We start from the raw sequence: 20,300 nt of genomic DNA on the forward strand, positions 1-20,300 counted from the left end.
TTTCAACTATGTGAACCCAATGTTAATGATGCAGCTTGGATGGGAAGCTATGTTGGTCACAACTGGCCAATCACGACCGACTTACGCCACGTGAGTCTTATGGCCAATGGCACCTCGCGGAAAACTGACCTATCAGTTTTCACGGACCATACCAACAAAACTCGAATTACAAAATATTCTCTCGGTGATTCTGATTACGACTTCCGCTGAGGAAGTCGAAACGTCAGTCACTTCTTACGGTGGTTTCTTGGACTTTTTTCTCATGTCAAAATCACATTCCTTTTTTCCGAATAAAAAGCAATGACCGAAAGTAATGGCAACGAATTTTGATCACGAAAAATGGTCCATTGCATCAACTATTTATAACACTGAATTTAACAATTAACTCTGAGCATGCCAAATTGTGCAAATACCTTTGAATAATAAATAACAACACAAAATAACCAAAACAAAATTATTGTATTGTGCTGAAGTAGGACCTTCAGGATAAGGATCAGTCTCATTTTGAAAAGGGAAAGGCTCCCGTTCAAATAATTTTCGAGAAAATTTACAAGCCAGTCATCATTCAGGTGTAATCATGGGCGTCAAGTGCAGTGAAAGATGTACATTTGCTAAGACACTAGTAATGACGATGATCGTCAAAACATCGTTTTTTCATAATACTTTGAATTATTCGTTGTTGTCAGCGGTCTTAGTCGATCGATATGACCCAGCCTCTCCAACATGTCAGTGACCTGGTGTATTAGGGGGTGAATTCCCCCTTTTCGGCCATTTTTCGCTTTATGCACTCAATTCGCTTTGAAAAAAAACTTTTTTTCCTTATTAGTTTAGTTTTAGCGGAGAGATATTATCCGGCCTTCAGTTGACGTTGTTTACCTTCTGGGCGAATACGACAGGTGTGAGGCGGATCAGCTTTGACCAATGAAACTTCTTAACTCGATCATTAATAGGGTATTTAATAAATAGTTTGAGTCAATGTCTATTCCAGCAGGCAATAAAAATTGTTCCAGAAGAGTGTTACCTTATCCAAAGACTTCACTCAACGAAAGCCCCAGTGACGCACATAAAGATTCTGTCGACCTCGACCCGCTGAAGAAAACAAAAGTAAGTTGTCTTGGATTTGCAACAATTCTCACTCTCAACAGGGCTTATGTGCCTTCTCACCTTAGCACGGAACACGCATAATTCTCAAGGCTAATGTCGTGTTTTTAAGATGCAAAACAGGAAGCAAAATATTTTCGCTTCTATTTATCTAACACGAAATTTCCATGAAAGCTATTTAGAGCAGCTAACAGAGCTTATCATTCTAGAAAAGATACTCGTATGTTCTTTGTTCTCTCTAAATGTTTTTTTAATCTCATGGTCGAAACACAAATCCATTTTACAATATTTATTGACGAAAAGCGACTTAAAAATGATCGATTGAGCGATGAATTTCTAATTCAGCGGGATGGAAAAATCCTCAGCGAATTGTTCGATGAATCTACAAAACAAAATCTGTCGGCGAGGATGCCCAATTATCAGCTTTATCCTTAAAAGCTAACGAATCAAAGGTGATAACATTCTAAAACGAAAGAGAGCTTTCATTGAAAGACAGTTACTTAGTAAAGAAGATACTCACGAGACAATTAAAACGCCACATAAACTTTGAAATTGAAAGTGATATTCAAAGAAAAGAGGAAAAACCGAGCGACAATTCCGCATGAAAAACTTCACCTGTTGGTGTCAAGCGCCCGTTTACCAAAAAGTCGCCACTGAAATATTAAGAGCTGCTGCAATTTGTCTTCTCAGTATTTTTTCGTTTGTGAGTGTGAATGATGCAAGGAAAAGAATGGACAGGTAAACAAAAACATTGCATAGGTCCATATGGACATCTCTAATGAAAGAGCCGCGAGAAAGAAATTTGAAATTCAAATCTATTAAATAATAAATAGTTCTTCACCTCGTTAGTTCCTTTGATAACATCCTTTACTTCACATATCTCGAATGACGCTTTACGGAAGAAACAGGTCCTTAAGGTTGGTAACAATTTCATTTCGCTAAAGTAAAAACTTCACAGCACGAAACATCAGGGGAAATGGAGAAGACTAATGGTATCGCGCTTTCACAACCGATGATCAAAATAATTATGTTTGTCCCGGAAAAATAGTATGAGAAATTAGCCCTGCAGTCGAATGAAATAAATGTAATTCAGCTGGAGATAACAAAATATTTTTGCAATTAAAAAGATATGGGCAGCGTACGCGTTTAATTCCAGCCGGCCAATTTCGGTTTACCTAACATTTCCATTTCTTCATTATACTCGCTGCTTTTCTCCGGAATCACAAAAAGGTTTAAAAGTTTCCCTGGTTCACCCAAGGAAAACATGTGTTGTCACCAAAACAGGGAAAGATTTTATGACAACCTCCCAGAAAGCGCGCTGTTTTTTGAAACTCTCTTCCGAAAGTGGTGCTATAACCACAGCAATTTGGTATGGCTCTCGATTAACGAGCAAACTTAAATTCACCTAAAATTCTGAATCCTTATATCGGATTTAATTGATAGCTTGTCAATTTTGAGAAATAAGTCGATGTTTAAACTTGTTAGGAAGTATACAGATGAGTTCCCTACAGCTCAGCAAATATTTCATAGATAAAGGGCGCAGCCGATTTACGATACAGGAAGGAAATATTAAAACTGAATTTGATGCAAAAAAAAATTAGCGGCGCGACGAAATATTATTAAAATTCACAGCTGGTTCCGAATAAAATTCAACTTCCTGTCTCGTATCCTGCTGTTGGCACTGATTTTCAGTTGTGTTTGCCATTTCGATCACTTGAGAATAAGACAGATGAGAGAAATTTTAAGTCTGAAAATTTCATTTCTGCTTTCCTTATATTTACAGTACAGATCCTTCTGAAGAAATGACGTTCGTCTACACTGTATTTTTTATTGAATGGGAAACATGTAAAGATTTCTTACGAGACATACGATTCCCTACGCGAAGTCAAATTGAGGTTCATGTGTTTCACCGTAAAGATACCGACCAAAATCAGCTTCGCAGCATGATTCCCGACAAAAGGCACCACGACGGCCGTCCAATCATCATGAAGCACTCTTCACTGACATCATTTCCGAATGCTGTCGAAGATTTGCTCGTCTACTACGCGAGTTCGTTCGATTTTTCAAGGCATAAGAAACCCGATGTTTACTTGGTCTCAGGCCAGGGTCGGCGCTACGAAGAGTTAGCGAAGATCTTACGAAAAGACAAAAGAGTGTCGGCATGGGTTATCGACGGGAGAAGGACAACAGTTCTTGACTGGCTCGATGCCAACTGTGTTTGCAAAATGTGCAAGTTTATATTCGAATCTGCACATGAAGGAGTTCAGCATTACGATGAGTTTCATATGAAGTAAACGGACACGTGGAAAGGATTAAACCAGAAAACAAGAAAAAAAAAACTCTCCGCTGACGATTTTCCCGTTGTGCGGGCTAAGAGAATCATAGATACCCGCATAAACAAAATTGAAAGCTTGGTAAAGATGACTTCATAAACATGCCTGGCGTTTGTTATTAGACAGCCCATCACCGTTTTTCTTTTACTTTACGGTAAGGTACCTCGATGAGAAAAACCTGTTTTTCTGTTGTTGTTGTTGTTGTTTTTTTTTAATCAACCATCAAATATATAGCGCAGTGATAGGTGCGTCGCATTTTGACAGATAAGTGTTAAGATTTGTCAGGCAATCCATATAGACCCAACAATTCATATGAGAAGGTAGACAGCATAATTTTGTCAATAGCGCGTGTCAAGGATATGTTTGGACGTGGGCCAGGAATTCCATCTGTGGGATGACACACTTGCTGTGGAACTAACAGAACTAAACTCGCCCTCTAGACGTTATTAAGTAATTCTAAAATTCCCTAAAGCAGCTCGTGTCTGTCTTTCCAATAAAATTTTATAAAATTTATATATGCTAAATATTTTAATAACTTAGGTAACAACTACCTCAGCTGTATGAAACTTATCAACAAGCATGGCTTTTTGATCAGTTCAATAAATGAATGAAATGAAACTGCAGAGAGGGTGTTTTGCATGAAATAATTTTAAATGAGTTTCATTCTTAACACTCCAAGGATCAAAGTCGTTGAACTGGAGGTAATCACCCACAATTTTTTTTTTCTTCCCGGTCCTCCCCCATCTCTTGGTGCTATGCACCGTTCTTCAGTGGCCTTTATCCATGTGGTAAATCACTATTTTTTTTTTCATATTTTTCCCATTTTTCAGGTTGTCTTACACTCATTTTCCTTCTTCATTAGAAAACGGCTAAAATGTTTTTTCATCCACACTGTAGCTGATGAATCTTAAAATGCAGCAACACCTTTAGCTAAAACAGCATACACACAATGTGGTTTTTAATCATCAAATGAAGACAATTGAAGGGCCGTTACCATAAAGATCATGAAAAGCTTTTCTTTTGGTCTGGATTTGTGTAGATGAGAGACCTAATTAAAGCTCCATTTCAAAAAAAATGGTTTTCATCCACACTGTGAAGGAAAGTCATCATTTTCAAATTTTCAAATATCTTGTTTGAAGAACATTTTAGAAAAACTCTGAATACTTTATTTGCCTCATTAATTGATAAATTCACAGCATCAATGCATGTTCAACCTCGTGAAATGTGTACAAAATTCAGATATATATTAGATCTCAGATAAATATAATTTTCATTACCTCTGTAATTGTTTACCCCTGAAAAAATTCAGATATGATTCTTCATCTTTTATCAGATCTTCACAAAGCTCTTGGTTTCTTTTGCCAATGTTTGGATTTAGCACTAATTTTGAAACTGTTTGTGATTTTTTATCTCTGTGCTCCCCAGGGACAAGGCATTCTTCTTTCATCTCCAAAGACCTCTTTCTCAAGAGGTGTACTTCATGCCAGAAGTTTTCACCTCGAGAGTCAACTTTTTTCCAAAATGTTCTATTAAAGTGTTGGTAAAGAAAGACATCAGCTTTGTTCCATTGCAAAAATCTATCTCTAAACTGCTTGGGTATGTGGTGTTTCTTGAAGGAACGTACCCTTGCATTGTGTCTCAGATATAACACATCCTCTAAACTCCAACAAAAGTGGTGCTTCAGTAATACCAAAGACTCATCAAAATATTCTAGAAGTAACACCAGATCAAAATCTCTCTCAACTGAGGAGATGAAGTTTCTAATAACTTCAGTGTTTTCAAAGTCCTCAGGTTCAAGTCCAAGATCAAAACTCATGCCATTTCTTAGGGTGTACATAGTGTTTATATTGGACTTGTATCTATCAAGTCTGTGTAAAATTTGATAGAAAGGATTTGAAGAGCTAGAGATACCAAGCAAGGCTGGGATATCTTCAAAAAGAAATGCTGATTCAAATCTTGAAATGGGATGTCGGAGGATAGTAAAGAACTTTGTGTCAGGGGGCATCAATAGCCTCATGGAGGTTTGGTTGTATCTGAAAAGAAAATAGTAGAAAAAAATGCAATTTCCATTTGTAGGAACTGGGTGGTAAATCAAAACTAGAAATGGTCCCAACCTAGAAGGATGACTATTAACCCTTAACCCCTGAGAGTGACCAGCAGCTAATTTCTCCTTACATTATCACCACTGAATCAAACATTGAGGTCACAAGAATAAAGGAAATGATCACCAGCTAAAGAACCTCTTGATTTTTCAACATTCTTCCTGTCAACACCTCAGGAATGTGTACAGAAAAGTGTGGAGAATATGCATACTGATGTTAAGATGTAAATGGTTAAAACAGTAGTAAAACAAGAAACAGAGTATGGTAGAACTCCTCAAGATCTTGGCTACGCCAAGCAATTTTTTAGATTTCTGCACCTACTCAATATGACTTGAGAAATGGAAATGGGCAAAGTTGCAGCACCCTTACTTAATTTTATAGCTTCTGCGCTAAGGGCTACTTTTCTGGATTGTGAAGAGAGTGCTCAGGAAAAAATCACACATGATCTTAACATACCCTGCAAACTGGCCCTCTATAAGATAAAAATTATTTCACTTGCCTTGCATGACTACACAAGATATCTGGCTTCTCACTTGGTAAATTGTCAACAAAATTCACTTGAAAACTCCAGGGCCAATAAAAAGAGAAAATTTGACTCCTTGGTAAGGCCACTCTTAAATCCTTTCCTCTAGCAAATCTGAATAAAATGTTTGCTACGGAGCTTCCTCCTGTCTTGTGTGTTTTCAAAAACAAAATGCTTTTGACAGAATGGCACTTATTGCTAGAAAAAATAAAATCAGGTATTGTTAGTAAGAGAAGCCACCCATATAAGGAGGACAAAGAAACCAGTCTATCCGAATCTTCAAGTTTTACCGATCCCTATTTCGAAAAATAAGCCAAATGATTGCAAAAAAATAAGGGAAGTGGGAAAAAAACTGGACAACAAAAAAGACAAAGCCATAGTTTCAACGGCAATCTGTTGTTTTACCATTTTTTTAAGTCAAGAACTGCGTGCAAAATGAAGTATATAGGGAAATCTAGTAAAAAAAAGTTTGTACCCTACAAAACCTAATCAAAAGATTAGAGAAACAGATCCAATCGAAAAACATTCCGTTACTGGGAAATCAAAAACAGTTATAATCATTACATAACATACCTCCTGAGAGCTCTAAATATCGGTAGGGCAGCATATTTAGTGATCAAAATGATGACGAACAAAAGAAATGCTAATTTTCTTAAGCGAGACAGATCGAAAAGCCTCATTTCCTGTCGTCCGCTTTACAGATTCCTCAGCATCCAATCGTGTCCATTTCGTCCGCCATGTTTAATTCAATAAAAAAGCGGAGGACTGGGTCGAGTCACTAACGTTTCATAACTCGACTCCAGTTTGCCTCGGTGGTATCCAACAGGCATCAGACCGGAATCACCGAAAAAGGGAACAGAAACTTCACCAACACCCTTTCTCTCATTTCCTCCAGAGCTGACGAGATGGGAGGGCTTCGATATTTTTTATTTGTGGGGCAGTTTTATTGAAATAACTGGTGTCATAACAGTTCCAACCATCTCAAGTACCACTTATAGTTAACCCACTATTTACTATGTAAATAATTAGCTCTAAAAAGCAGGAAGACATTTAAAGACTCGTGTAGGTTGTGGAATCAAAACTATTAAATACAAAGGAACGTGCCGGCTCTAGACGATTTCGATTTCCCCACTCCCCTCCCCCCCCCCCCAAAAAAAAAAAAAAGCCAAGATACAGATTTTAAACGCTACTTGAGTTTTATTCTGTGTTCTCAATGCCTTTCTGTTTACAATAAACTGATAAAACCATTACAACATTATTCATACTAAAATGTTTGCTTTCAAAGCTGGTAACTAGGCTAAGGACATTTACAGAAAGAAACATTTAAAATAAAATAAAATGAACAAAAATTATTAAGTAATATCTGTTTGTTTCCTGATGTGGTCACTTCTGATGTACTGATTCACATCGCACTACGTTATGAGCTAAACAATTAATACTTTATAATTATTGTTATTTGCTGAGGGAGATGAATGAACATAAATTTTTTATACAGTATAGTACTTGACTTTTTCCCAGGTTGAGAAATACTTTAAGTTAGCTATTTGCCGAACTCCAATTAAATATCTCATTTTCCTTGGTTGCTTTGTTTGTTTGTTTTTTGTTTTAAGTTTCTATTTTTCACGTATCTAGTCAGCTTTCTTTTTTTTTTTCCACTCCAAGAAAAGAGAGCTTCATCTTGTCAATAACGCTTGTGACTCAAGTATCATTCTGCTGTAAGTTGATTCTCTCCATAATAATCCATCCATTGTTGTAGTTTGTAAATTTGTCCCTCGACAGAGCTCTTAGCAGTTCCTCCCTCAGCTGAATATTGTTCCACACTGTGTTCATAGTCCCACACTTCATTAACATCTTCCTCAAACAGTGGGCTGGAAAGAGCACACAAGAAAAAAAAACTTAAAAAACTTTGAATTATGGACTTTTTATATCACCAAACTCTCTCTAAACCAGTAAATGCATATCTTGCAGCCTAAACTTTTTCCCCGGCTCTTTCTTCTCTCTCAATTCAGGTTTTTTTTTAAGGAGGGGGCGAAGGAGGGGGTGAGGGAGGGGGAGAAAGAGGGAAGGGGGGAAAGGGGGAAGGGGGGAAAGGGGGCAAGGGGGGAAAAGAACAGAGATCTTGGATCAGAGTTGGATTTCATCAAGTAGAATATTAAGTATGCTTATAATTAGTGAGATATCGACAGTAAGCCCACGTGCCCTTGTACAAGAATCTGTCGAGAGTAGAGAGAACATGCAGCAGTATTGCTGCAGATCTTTTAATTTTGAGTGAAAACAACATTGACTCCATTGAGATAGTAGCACTAAATGGAATTTATGATTTTGAGAAAAAACCTCTTGATTAACAAACAGCAATAAGGGTTTTCAAACCAGCAGCAGTCTTTGACTTTGGCTCACCTGATTTGCTTCAAGTCATTCAAAGTGAGTTCATTCAGAAGACAGCCTTTGGTTTCTGCAGCCTGAACTGCCTCACCGGACAAACTGTGAGCCTCACGGAAGGGAACCTGAAAGCACACATACAATATATAACTTATGGTTGAATTGTGTTGGACTCTTGCAAGTCCATTCATTACATAAACTAATCCACTTGGGTAAAAGTTGAGAGTTCATTTTCCTTGCCCATTTTATAGACTTCTTTTGAGATAAGCTTAGACTGTTTTGCATTTCTCTGTTGTCTTTAGACCTACCCCTTTCCGCACAAGGTAATATGCCAGGTCTGTGGCCAGCATATCTGGACTCAGTGCAGCCAACATCTTGTCTTTGTGTATCTGATGATAACAAATAAGAATGAACAATAAGTTCACAAAAAAGTAGGAACTTATATAGAGTCCAAAGCTCTATTATCTTGTTAGATTCATTGCTCACCTTGAGTGTGAGTAAGGTTCCAGTAGCTACTTGAAGTAAACCACGTAATGTGTCACACACATCAAACAATGGTTCCTTGTCTTCCTAGGAAGGAACAGGAAGAACTAATGTCAATTTGGGAGCAATGGAATTCTTTTAAAGTAGCTCACGACCTAATTTCTAATCTTCCTCAATCTTCCTCAATTACCAGACGACCTGAGATCACAGGTTTTTATGGAAAAAAGGGTTGTAAAGGGATTACAAATCTTTCTGCATTTCTCAGCCACGAATCTCACCTGTAAGTCTTTGTTGTAGGTACTTGGGATACCCTGCACAATAAGAATAAAACACGGTGTATCTAATTTCTCATTTGAGAAACACTGACTGTAAATATGAAAAAAAAAAGTGAACTGCAGATAAAGAATTGAATATGGAGGCAATCTTTGCAGTAATGAACACTACTTGAGCAGTAGTGAAAATAAGGCCTGAAAAAATTCAGGCCTGTATGGGATTTGGACCCATGACCCTGTGCAATACCGGTACATAGTATCACTGCCGAATAAAGCATTAGGCTTGTGAGAATTAAGGACATGATCGCAAGCATAAAAAGTTGTTGACTTTTTAACAAAACTCTCCTTTCAGTGCCATGGGAAACTTGTATACATACTGATGTCAATATAAAGAATTTACTTTGGTTGAAATTTCAAAAATGGTTTGTGTCAAGAGTCTAGTCAAAACTTCTTGCAAGTTTGGATCTGTGAAAATCTTTTCCATCCTTTATTATCTTCATTTATTCCTTTTAGTTTCTTCCAACTTCTTAGATTTTGCACATCCTGACAGAGCATCATTTTAAGATAAACCTCATAATGTTTAAAATTGTACGATACAATCTTAAGACAAATGTTAAAAAAATATGTTACCTTCAAGGTCATCTGCATGCCTGCACACTGCAAAAAAAAAACCACAAAATTGACTACCATTATTTACAAAGTAAACTAGATATCAAACCTCAAGGACTCTAAGTCAAAACTATTTACGTGAACTCAATGTTTTTGAATACTTACTCGGCCAAAGATTCGTCCTGACTTCCCTCGAATTAATTCTAAACTGTCTGCATTTTTCTTTTGAGGCATTAAACTGCTCCCAGTGCTGAAATATAATCCACACAAACCAGGTTACCATTGTTTAAGCTCAATGAGTTTTGTCGTCAGTTAATGAATGATGTGCTACTCCATCATACACATGCTCTGCTTTTCCCAGTGAAATAAGAGAACACAATACCAAGACAGTGAGGGCCTTTTGATCAAGGCCATAAAACCAGAACCAAGGAAATCACAATGGCCAATTACAACCAAGGAAACTATCACAAGGAGCCAATAAGAACTTAGAATAAAACACACCAATACAACCAATAAGAACTTAGAATAAAACTCACCAATACAACCAATAAAAACTTAGAATAAAACACACCAATACAACCAATAAGAACTTAGAATAAAACACACCAATACAACCAACAAGAACTTAGAATAAAACACACCAATACAGCTATTAAGAACTTACAATAAAACACTCCAATTCTCTCTGAAGGACAGAAAAATGCAAGTGTAAAAGACCAAGTTGCATCTTATTGGTGGAGAGGGTGTCACAGGGGAGTTTTTAAGACCAATCACAAAGCGAGGAAGAGAAAAACCAAAAAGTTGCCCTATCCCCTTTGAATATGCATTCCCACAATCTAAAACGCGATTACAAAGGTATCATGGATCCCATCAGAGGAATAGATAAATAAAAAATAAACAGAACTTGAAAAGAAAACCAGCCTGTAAGCATCAGATAATGACATAAACCCAAACTCTTTGGTTGAGTATAGAATCATGTCCTCTGCCCAGCGACTGTGAAAGAAGATGAACAACAAGTATGATTTGAGGAGAAATATTTCACTTACTTAAGAGGAAGAAGATGTGAGTTTTAAAAACAAAAAATAAGAACTGCTATAACATCTTAAAGATACTCATCACCTTGCCTCAGGATCAAGTTTTTATGGGGTGGGGAGGGGGAGGGGTGCTTGGTTTGAAATCATTTCAGAAGTTTGAGATAAAAATTTCATTCATTCCTACATGTAATTTGATGCCATGATTTGATTCCCCAAAGAATATCGTTCTAAATTTCTAGACAGGACATGATCTGCTACACCTGTGAAAATACTTAACTGTAGGTAACTGTAACCATAAAGTTGAAAGAGGTACAAATTATAAAAACAAAGAAATTTAAAAGGACTAAAAATTTGATATACAGCCAGAGAGAAACTACCAAGCTGACAAGTGACCTAGTGGGTCTTCTCTTCTTTAAGTTAAAAATTTTTATATAACAATTTTCCTTGATTCTGTTATATTCATTGTCAATTAAACCTGAGATGTGTTGACAAGAGCGAAGCCCAGAAGAGAAATTCTACAATATAGTCTCTGTCCCCTACTGCATCCATACTGTTCCCTGTCACGGCGGAGAAATTTAACTCTAAAAACAATTCAAAGAATAAAGTTTGATGGAAGAAGATTCATCAAAGCTCAGATATGCAGAACAGAAGAATTTAACCCTTCTATTCCCAAGATTTCATTAGAAATTCTTCTAACAGTCTGCCATAAAATTCTTATGATGTTAGTTCGGATAAATTGGTATTAATCCCTTAATTTATAGTCAAATAAATATCTTTATTCTCACAACTTGTCTTCTTGATATTGTATTAATGTTGTAAGGAGAAATTCAGTCTTGGTCACTCATGGGAGTTTAGGAGTTAAGGAAGACCTTAATTTTCTTGTCAGGTAAGGTGATGATGGAGGCAGGTGCTGTGCAACATCAGTGAGAAAGTAGGTGTTTATCAAGATGTCCATGTTTATGTTTATCAATCTTTAATGTTGATAAAAATTAGTTGTTGATACCAGGAATAAGTTGAATGGAAAAACTATCTGAAAATATTTACCTTTGGAAAGAAACTGACGGTCAATATTGAAAGGATTCCCTGCAATGGCACCACTAAAAAGGCAATAAAGCAGCCAGACAGGCACTTATTCAGCCAATCAGTCAGGCAGTCATACAGGTAGTCAGTCGGTCAGTCAACCAATCAGTTGGTCACCCAAACAGTCTCTCAGACAGTAAGTCAGACTGTCAGTCAGACAGGCAGTGAATGAGTCAGTCAGGAAAACAGATGGTCATTTGCAAGTCAGTTACACAGCCAGTAATATTCTGTCAATCAATCCATCAGTCTTTTGGCCACACTCAGTGAGTCAGTTAGTCAATTGATTGGTCAGTTGTCTATTAATCATGTTATTCTTGATAAAAAGCTCTCATCACTCAGAGGTAAGGATGTGTTTTGTGACAAGCCCATAGAATGTATTTGCCTGTGGAAGAACTTTTGTGACACCAAGAAGAATTCAAACCAATACCTTTCAATTTATACTCTGATAAGAGTACGACAAAGTATGTGTCAGACCTTCCCCCTACACAGTTACCCCCCTCCAAACCACCTTCTTGCCATTTTCCTCCTCCCCATGCCTCCTTGCACAGTCAAGTCAATACCAACCTCCCAAGAGGGTTGACGTCAACTCGTTTAGAGACCTCTTCCAAGCGATCATAATCTCTCTTCAGTGCCCAAGCATAACTAAAAAAAAGTAAAGCAAAAATGTCAAGCTTTTTACTTACCACAACAAGTTGAAGTTTCACAAAAAAAAAAGGAAAAGTCTCAGAAAAAAATCAATCTTGAGATCAAATTTTAACTATTTAAGTGAAATGGTTGAAGCATGGCATAGCCTCTATTAGCAAACATATACCAGACTAAATGACTGTGAATGTATGAAAATCATATATGTGAACTGCGGATAAAGAAGTGAATAAGAACTTTTCTTTGAGCAGAAGTGAAAATAAGGCCTGGAAAAATAAAAAAAGAAGAAAATTCAGGCCTGCACCACCTGAAATCCTGTACAGGCCTGAATTTTTTCAAGCCTTATTTTCACAACTGCTCAAGTAGTGTTCATTACTGCAAATTGCTTTCATATTAATATACCAGACTAAACAACTGACAATTTAAAATTGGGAACTGCTGGTATGTAATATTATGTACTGCTTTCATCATTCATTCATATGCAATCCATGCATAGTATAAATAGCCACATTCTTGCTTAAACCATTTTCTCAAGCTTTTGTTAGTTCAATTATTTCAGCCTTACATAAATCTCTATTAATAGTTACTCATACCTCAAAAGCCAGTGACTCCATCTTATTGGTTGAGCCCGCTAAGATAATCAAAAGTACAAATTTTTATGCGAACTGCTTTGCAATTATCTCAATAAATAAGATTTTAATATAAACAAAGGTTTTACAGTTTATCAAACAAGCTTAGAATTAGCACCTGCAGATGAGTGTATCCCGGCATCAGAAAGTCAATTTCTCTATAAAAACAGAAAATTATTAATTTTATTTACCAAAAATACTTTAAAAAATAACTGACAGAAAAATATTTGAAAACCAGGCCTCAGTTGTTCAAAGGGTGAATAACAACATTTACTGGATAAACCTCCACCTTGTGCATAGAAGAGTTTGTTTTGTTAACACTCATCTGCTAGATAGCAATTTATCTGTCAGATAAAATTATCCCCCCTTTGTACAACTGGGCCCAAGTCTGCATGTGTACATTTAAGATTCTTTGGCTACTTTCTTTACTGAGCTGTAAAGTTTAATCACTTGTTTGTTTGTTTGTCATTTTTCATCATTGAATTACTGGTTTTACAAACTGCAAACTGATGGAAACTTACACTTTAGCTCTTACTAGAAAGGCTTTAATCAGCTCAAACAACAGGGTTTGAAGAGTCTTGATCTCAGTTTTAAGCCACAATCTGTGAAAGATATTTGTAAAAAGGCAAAATCTTGTGGAAATGAACCCAGAGAGGTATTTCTGTATTGGTTTGCTTTAGACAGTGTATCAAACACCCCCACACACCCTCCCCCCTCTCTAGTGCATTCTATCTTTGGAGCTTCAAGTTCTCAAAAGCCTCTTCCTGTCCCAAAAACTCTAAAATAAAACACAAAGCATGTGGTGGTAATTCTAATGATTATACTGTAGACATTAATGTTTGGTAACCTTTTAGTTTAAAAAAACCTTGTATTTGTATTTGAATACCTATGTAATAGTTGCCAACTAAATAAATGCACACTTTTACTCTCAAAAAGTCTCCACAGATGTGAAAGCCCTGAAAATCAGTTTGACATCATCAATTTCTGGTTCATAACAATGGTTTTATTTTGAGGTTTGATAAATAAAATACACTTGTCATAGATAAATAAGTCATTCTAGCCCTGGTGTTATACGTTTTTACCTTGCATCCACTTGAGCCTTGAAGAAGGGAAAAGTGAAACATTTTACAACAAAATTTTTAAAGGCATTTGATGCATTATTAAATAATCATAACAAAAAGAGCTATATGTCAAACATTACACTATGATGACTTAATTTATCATTTTTGTGGCAAAAATCATAAAAAAAATATAAATGACTAAGTAATAACCCTTAAACTCCCAAGATCTGAATGTTAATTCTCCCCACTAGTTGCTACAAATATCCATGTAAATTAGTTGTGAGAATTTGGTGTAAGATCAAGATAACAAATTCTACCTGATAAGTTTGAATATTCTCATTACCTGTTTGTTGGATAATGTAAGGATATTATTGGGAGAAGTTTCATGTCGATCACTTCTGGAAGTAAAATGGATAATCAATAAAAAAGTAATAATACCTGGTCATTTCTGCTCCTGCCAGTATGAAGTTTACCACCAACACTTCCGATAATTTCCTGTAAATACAAAGTAACAAATTAATTCTTTTAGAGTACATCAAGGTATCATACACGTGTGACAACAAATCAAGTTACCTTTAATCTTCTTTCATTTGCTGTATGGATGTCTTCATCTGATGGTTGAAGGTCAAAGCTTCCATTTGACCATTCATCTCTGACCTGATAAAGATCAAAACAACATGACAAAATTGTTTTACACCTGCTTTAAATTATATTTTATTGATTACTATAGTCCAAGAATGATTTAAATGCAGCAATGAAATGGATAAAATGTACATGCAGTACTAAAAAAATGGCTTTACAAATGTTGTTGATGTTGAGTACAATTGCAGTACAAATTAAAGTAAAAGGTAAATTTTAAGTTTCTCTAACTGTTGATGAAATTTATCTTGTTCATAGCAGGTATCTAAAAGTGTTCCCATAAACAATATTCCATCAAAACACAAATGATTACAAATCCAATCACATATGAAGCTAAAGAAGCTAAAATTTTGAAGAACACACCAAAAAATACTTGCATTATTATGCCTGGATGTTAAATTCCTCTAAGATTAGAATGAATACTTAAAAAAAGGACAGGTATTCATAATCCAAGCACTCAACTAACCTTGCCTAAGCCACTTAGGATTTCTTCCATTTCATTCTTGGTTACTAAGCCAACTTTCTCTATTGCTTTAACATATGCTTCACTTCCCTATCATAAGAAAAATTTTCACAGTGTGAGAAATATTTAACTTTAAAACTTACCACTCCAAGGTTAAGGACAAAACAGATCGTTATCCATAGCAGTTATAGAAATATTTTGACTGGTCAACTGTTTTTAACCCTCACAGACAATTACGAATCATTTGGTGATCTGTCTGTCTGACTGACAAAATAACATTTAATGCATCTAATGGGAAAATGGACAGACTGACAAACAGATGGACAGACTCACTGAATGACTCACTGGAGTACTGGCTGGGTGGCTGATAGGGTGACTGAATGACTCTCAGTTTGAATGACTGACTGAATGAATGGCAGACTGACTAAACTCCCTAACTGGCTGGTTACATTTCCAACTGATTGACTGGCCCTAAAACTAATCAGCAAAGAATTATTTACAACCTAGCCACTGCAGCTAACCAATGAACACCTGAATGACTGAACAACTAATCAACAAGACAAACTAACTGACCTGCTCACTAACTGACAGACTGAGACCCTCACTAACTTGCTCACCAAATGAAGAACTGATTGAAAATGTAACAGACTTTGAACCTCTCTTAGGATTAGAAAACAAGATTACCATAATGTCTTCTTTCCACATTCTTTTATCAAATCCAATGGAGGCGTTGAATTTATTCATCTCTGGATCAACATCACCAGAAAAACGCCCACCCCACAGCTTATTGCCCTGTGTAATAATTATGAAGCACTTGGTTACACGATGGAGGTATGTGTTTGCATAGACAATCTCTTGAGCGGATGAACAAGAGTAGTGTACGTGTTAGCTTGTTTTACCTCGCTTGCCATTTAACAATTTATCGTCCGTGGAATTGCTCAAATTGAATACTGTCTCTCTTTCCTTGGTAGTGGACAGGATAGTGGCGAAGAAAAGTAGGAATCTCCAATTTCTTCGAAAAGAGAACAATACAGCTGAGGATTGTTTATGAGCCTGCAGTACTGAAAGTAGATTAAAGAGAAGAGACTGGGATTAGTAAAGATGGTGGACAGAGGAGATGAAGAGTGGATGGAACATGCATTAAATTTGGTAAGCAATCTCGTATTTTTTGGCGTTCTTTTGTGTACTGTTGGATAACTAATAAGTTAGCATCCGAAAATAATAATATTCCTGATAAAAATAGTATGGTGAATTTTGGCTAGTGATGAGTTTATATAGAAGCCCTATCGCGAAGTCGAGCATACTGTTTCCTTTTCATAATCGTCTGTGCTTTTGTTCTTTTTAATTCTCCCCCACTACACGATAAAAGTGAAATACCATGATAATGGGATCTATGGCATTCTTTCCGTTTGCTAAAAAAACATTTCAGTTTATGATACTCTGTGTTGAGGTTATAAGGTATTGCGTTACAAAGCTACTTATAATGTAATCACGTTTCGCTCGGTGAACCAGCTGTCACGCAACAGTCTACTGCCACATACATCTAGCTACTGCTTTGCTTACTGTGTAGCGTCAGAAAAAAAGTGTGAATTGGTTCACCATTGCCTTCTGGTAACCTCAAATTACTAAAATACAAGAATGTTTGGAGAGTGTTACACGCGTGAATTTGTAGCTATTTGTGTCTTCATGGAAGGTGCTTCAACCTGCAAGGGAAGACGCGGAAAAAAAGGAGGCAGAAGAAGGAGAGTTAAACAGTAAACACAAAAAAGCGTTTCAGCGATCAATGCTTGAAGCGCAATGCAAAGTGAAATGAGGGACTGTATGTGAGATTTTTCGCGAACTGACGCGTACAGAAACTTCGATCGAAATAGACTCAGGCCACTGAATCTCTTAAGTCTAGTAAGAACCCCTATCGATGTCAGTCAACAATATTTCCGCTCCGATGCAGACTGCAAAAAAAATTCCTTTTTCTGGTACGGCAAAATTGAACATGATAACAGCTTGATAACAACCTTACGATTACAAGAGCAACCTCTTTAGCTTTCGAAACTGTACAGTGTGTCACTGTAAATCAATAGTGGTTTTGAAATCTTTGAATAGATGACGAAAAGAAGTTGACGTGAAGTGTCATCAATCTCGCGCCTTCCGTTCTACTCTCAAATTACTTTTTGTTTTATAATCTCCTGAAGTAAAAGGATACCAAAATAAAATTTCCAGGACTCGATAGATCTTTATTTTTTTCCAGTAGTTAAATTTCTGGACATTGAATAATACTTTTTCTCAGTGATACCTTAAAACCTCTAGACAAGAGTAGATGGGTGATTATTATTTTTTGCTGACCTGCACAACACGAATCTCTTGCCAGGGTAATAGTCAACCTTTGAAAAATTATTTTCGATAAGCTATTTAACCCTTTACACCCTAATATCATTATGCATATTCTCCATGCTGTTCTGCATTCAATTTTGTCTCCACTACACAACAAATAACACAGTAGTGCACACCAAATAAGTTTATTTAGGGAAGCCTGCCGAGAACCAACCCGAGGCATATATAGCCCGGGGAATGCATACATACATATCTTCGCAACTGATATACCACATACAATCCTGATATACAGTCAATTCCTTACACATTAAAAAAGGTATACATTACTAACATGCAAACTTCACCAAGTCTGGATTAACAGAGATGGGCAACCGCTTACAAGGACATAACTACGGTTATACAGAGGCCAGAAAAAACCTGCCAGAAAAAACCCCTTTGGGGAAAAACATGACAGGAAATCTGGGTAGGAACCATGGCCCAAACTCAGAGCAGTTGGCAGCCCATCCTACGAGGCTTCACAGCTAAAGAAAATATTTTTTCAAACTAAAATAAATTTGTCATCAGCCAGAGGTGAACGGTTGGTTCTGAGGCCTAGATGGACATCACGTGCTATACTTTCCCTTATATACCACTGCATCATTACCCATGATGCTCGGGCCTAAGGCCCAGGCCTTGTCGTATCTCGTGCCGACAAAATATCTATTTCTGCCTTATTCGCTGACTCATTCGTTAGAAATACCATTTTCCTTCGGTGCTGACCAGGAGAATTTGGGCTGTAATCAAGAACTTCTCTGTTGGTGATCATTTCCTTTATTCTCCTGACCTTAATGTGTGATTCAAGAGTTATATTGTGAGGAGAAATTAGATGTTAGTCACTATTCGGGGTTAAAAGATTAATACTATTCCCGTATGTTGAATAATGTTCCATTCTTTCATAGGCAAAAGAGGCCCTGAAAAAAGGCGAAGTGCCTGTGGGGTGTATTATGGTCTACAAGAACCAAGTTATAGGCACAGGAAGGAATGAGGTAAATGAGACAAAGAATGCGACAAGACACGCTGAACTAGTAGCCGTTGATCGAGTTAAGCGATGGTCAGAGAACCAAGGTCTTTGTTTTGAGGATGTTGTGAGAAATTGCAGCCTCTTTGTTACAGTAGAGCCGTGTATCATGTGTGCTTCAGCACTGCGATACCTGAATGTCTCTAAAGTTGTCTTTGGCTGCGCAAACGAACGATTTGGAGGCTGTGGTTCTATTTTAAACATTCATACAGACGATTATACAACAGAAACATCTAAATGTGTTTCTCAGGACGCATCTTCAAATGGTGTTGAAAATACAATAGGTTGTGTTATGGAGAACAAATCTGTTGTCGCAGCTTCCTCGGACTTGTTGAAGAATCTCTCTGAGACGGACGATGAATTTCCATGTTGTACCTCGTGTCAGACATTAATTGGCACTTCATTTAATTCCGCTAAATCAACCGACTTTGATTCACAGAAAAGTCTGGAGATTTCTTCAGAGGCCTCCATCCGAGAAATTTCGCCAACTGTCGTAGGAAATTCAACAGGTTGTTCCAAAGGGCAGCAATGTTTATGCGCGCCTGTAAACTGTGAGGAATGCGGTCGAGCCCTATCGAATTCATGTGGCGAGAAATGCACCCACTCCACCACTGTAGGGAAACCTCTTGAGTGTGTATCTGGTGTTTTAGCAAGTACCGCCGTTGATTTGTTAAAAGAATTCTACAAAGGAGAAAATCCGAATGCACCATTTCCGAAAGTCAAAACAAAACGATAAAAGTGATAAGTGAGCTGAAGTTCCTGAATCATGGTTCTTTTGTGGAATGACTTCTTTTTTTCACAACTGGTGAATAAAGTTTAAAAAATACAATGCATGGAGTTTTAGTCACCTGAAACACGTTTGTTTAGTTTTGAATCTTGGCCAACCCGTTAAACATCGTTTCTCTTCAACACACGTGTTAGTGTTTGTACAGTCGGATGGTAGTTTCAGAAAGAGCTTTCAAATAAATGTCAACTCATTTATTTTGAGAGAAATCTCAAATTTAGATAATTATCGTCAACAGCTGAGCACTCGCGACATAAATATTTAATTCACCTTTTGTTCAAAGCAGTAGGAACAAAGATGGCTGTTAAGAGGATTAGTTCCAGTCGGAGGGTGTCGAGGGTGTCTTAACTACTTATAAAGCTGTTTGAAAAAAGGGGCATGGACTTTTGGCTTTTGTTTCGTTTTGTTTTTATATCTATATATATATATATATTCGCTGATAAGAAAAGACATTTTTCTATTTTAGAAAGAGCTGGTTTCTCATTTTGAAGTAGTGAGTTAGCCAAAACATGGCGAGTTTCTTGAAGATGAAGAATCTAAATGAAGACTAATGAATACTCGCGCTGATTTGGAAAAGTCGATGTTCAAATGGTTGCTAAATGTGTGAGGGATTAAACGCCCCCGATGTTTTTTTTTTCTTTTTTTGATTGCAGCTGGCGAAGATAAACGCCCGAAAGGCGAATGTTTTGGCGGCACCAGATTAAACTTTCGAGATCCCTTCCCAGTGACGTAGTTATACGAAACCTAAAAATTGTAGATTGAAAACGTTCCCTCAAGCCGA

General features: G+C 36.9%; 4 protein-coding genes across 6 annotated transcripts; 2 read left to right on the forward strand and 2 right to left on the reverse strand.

Moving 5' to 3' along the window:
- Nucleotides 1-90: 90 nt before the first annotated feature.
- On the forward strand, nt 91-3,480 carry LOC131790844 (uncharacterized). Of its 2 annotated transcripts, none has more exons than XM_066168826.1 (2): nt 91-1,104; nt 2,885-3,480. In XM_066168826.1, the coding sequence occupies exon 2, from the start codon at nt 2,904-2,906 to the stop codon at nt 3,393-3,395; it is 492 nt and encodes a 163-aa protein (XP_066024923.1). In that variant the 5' UTR covers nt 91-1,104; nt 2,885-2,903; the 3' UTR covers nt 3,396-3,480. The 2 variants fall into 2 exon arrangements, with proteins under 2 accessions (XP_066024923.1, XP_058964109.1); XM_059108126.2 differs by lacking the exon at nt 91-1,104 and adding an exon at nt 1,945-2,018.
- A 1,092-nt stretch (nt 3,481-4,572) lies between these two features.
- LOC131783034 (galactosylceramide sulfotransferase-like) lies at nt 4,573-6,788 on the reverse strand. The gene is made up of 3 exons (XM_059099818.2): nt 6,633-6,788; nt 6,036-6,257; nt 4,573-5,467 (listed from the first exon to the last, which is right to left on the reverse strand). The coding sequence occupies exons 1-3, from the start codon at nt 6,737-6,739 to the stop codon at nt 4,708-4,710; spliced, it is 1,089 nt and encodes a 362-aa protein (XP_058955801.2). The 5' UTR covers nt 6,740-6,788; the 3' UTR covers nt 4,573-4,707.
- An 847-nt stretch (nt 6,789-7,635) lies between these two features.
- Nucleotides 7,636-16,408, reverse strand: LOC131780357 (argininosuccinate lyase). 2 transcript variants are annotated; one of them, XM_059097002.2, is made up of 20 exons: nt 16,250-16,408; nt 16,035-16,142; nt 15,354-15,440; nt 14,822-14,905; nt 14,687-14,743; nt 14,270-14,286; nt 13,709-13,789; nt 13,306-13,345; nt 13,152-13,189; nt 12,481-12,558; nt 11,881-11,933; nt 11,312-11,417; nt 10,724-10,795; nt 9,968-10,052; nt 9,824-9,850; nt 9,200-9,232; nt 8,925-9,008; nt 8,747-8,827; nt 8,457-8,563; nt 7,636-7,927 (listed from the first exon to the last, which is right to left on the reverse strand). In XM_059097002.2, exons 1-20 carry the CDS (start codon nt 16,259-16,261, stop codon nt 7,765-7,767), a joined length of 1,413 nt encoding a protein of 470 aa, XP_058952985.2. In that variant the 5' UTR covers nt 16,262-16,408; the 3' UTR covers nt 7,636-7,764. The 2 variants fall into 2 exon arrangements, with proteins under 2 accessions (XP_058952985.2, XP_066024071.1); XM_066167974.1 differs by lacking the exon at nt 10,724-10,795.
- Nucleotides 16,409-16,443: 35 nt separating this feature from the next.
- LOC131781382 (tRNA-specific adenosine deaminase) lies at nt 16,444-19,596 on the forward strand. Its single transcript, XM_059098064.2, has 2 exons — nt 16,444-16,499; nt 18,617-19,596. The coding sequence occupies exons 1-2, from the start codon at nt 16,452-16,454 to the stop codon at nt 19,469-19,471; spliced, it is 903 nt and encodes a 300-aa protein (XP_058954047.1). The 5' UTR covers nt 16,444-16,451; the 3' UTR covers nt 19,472-19,596.
- The last annotated feature ends 704 nt before the right edge of the window (nt 19,597-20,300 follow it).

The sequence above is a fragment of the Pocillopora verrucosa genome, chromosome 6, assembly GCF_036669915.1.
Source record: "Pocillopora verrucosa isolate sample1 chromosome 6, ASM3666991v2, whole genome shotgun sequence".
Classification (NCBI taxonomy): domain Eukaryota; kingdom Metazoa; phylum Cnidaria; class Anthozoa; order Scleractinia; family Pocilloporidae; genus Pocillopora; species Pocillopora verrucosa.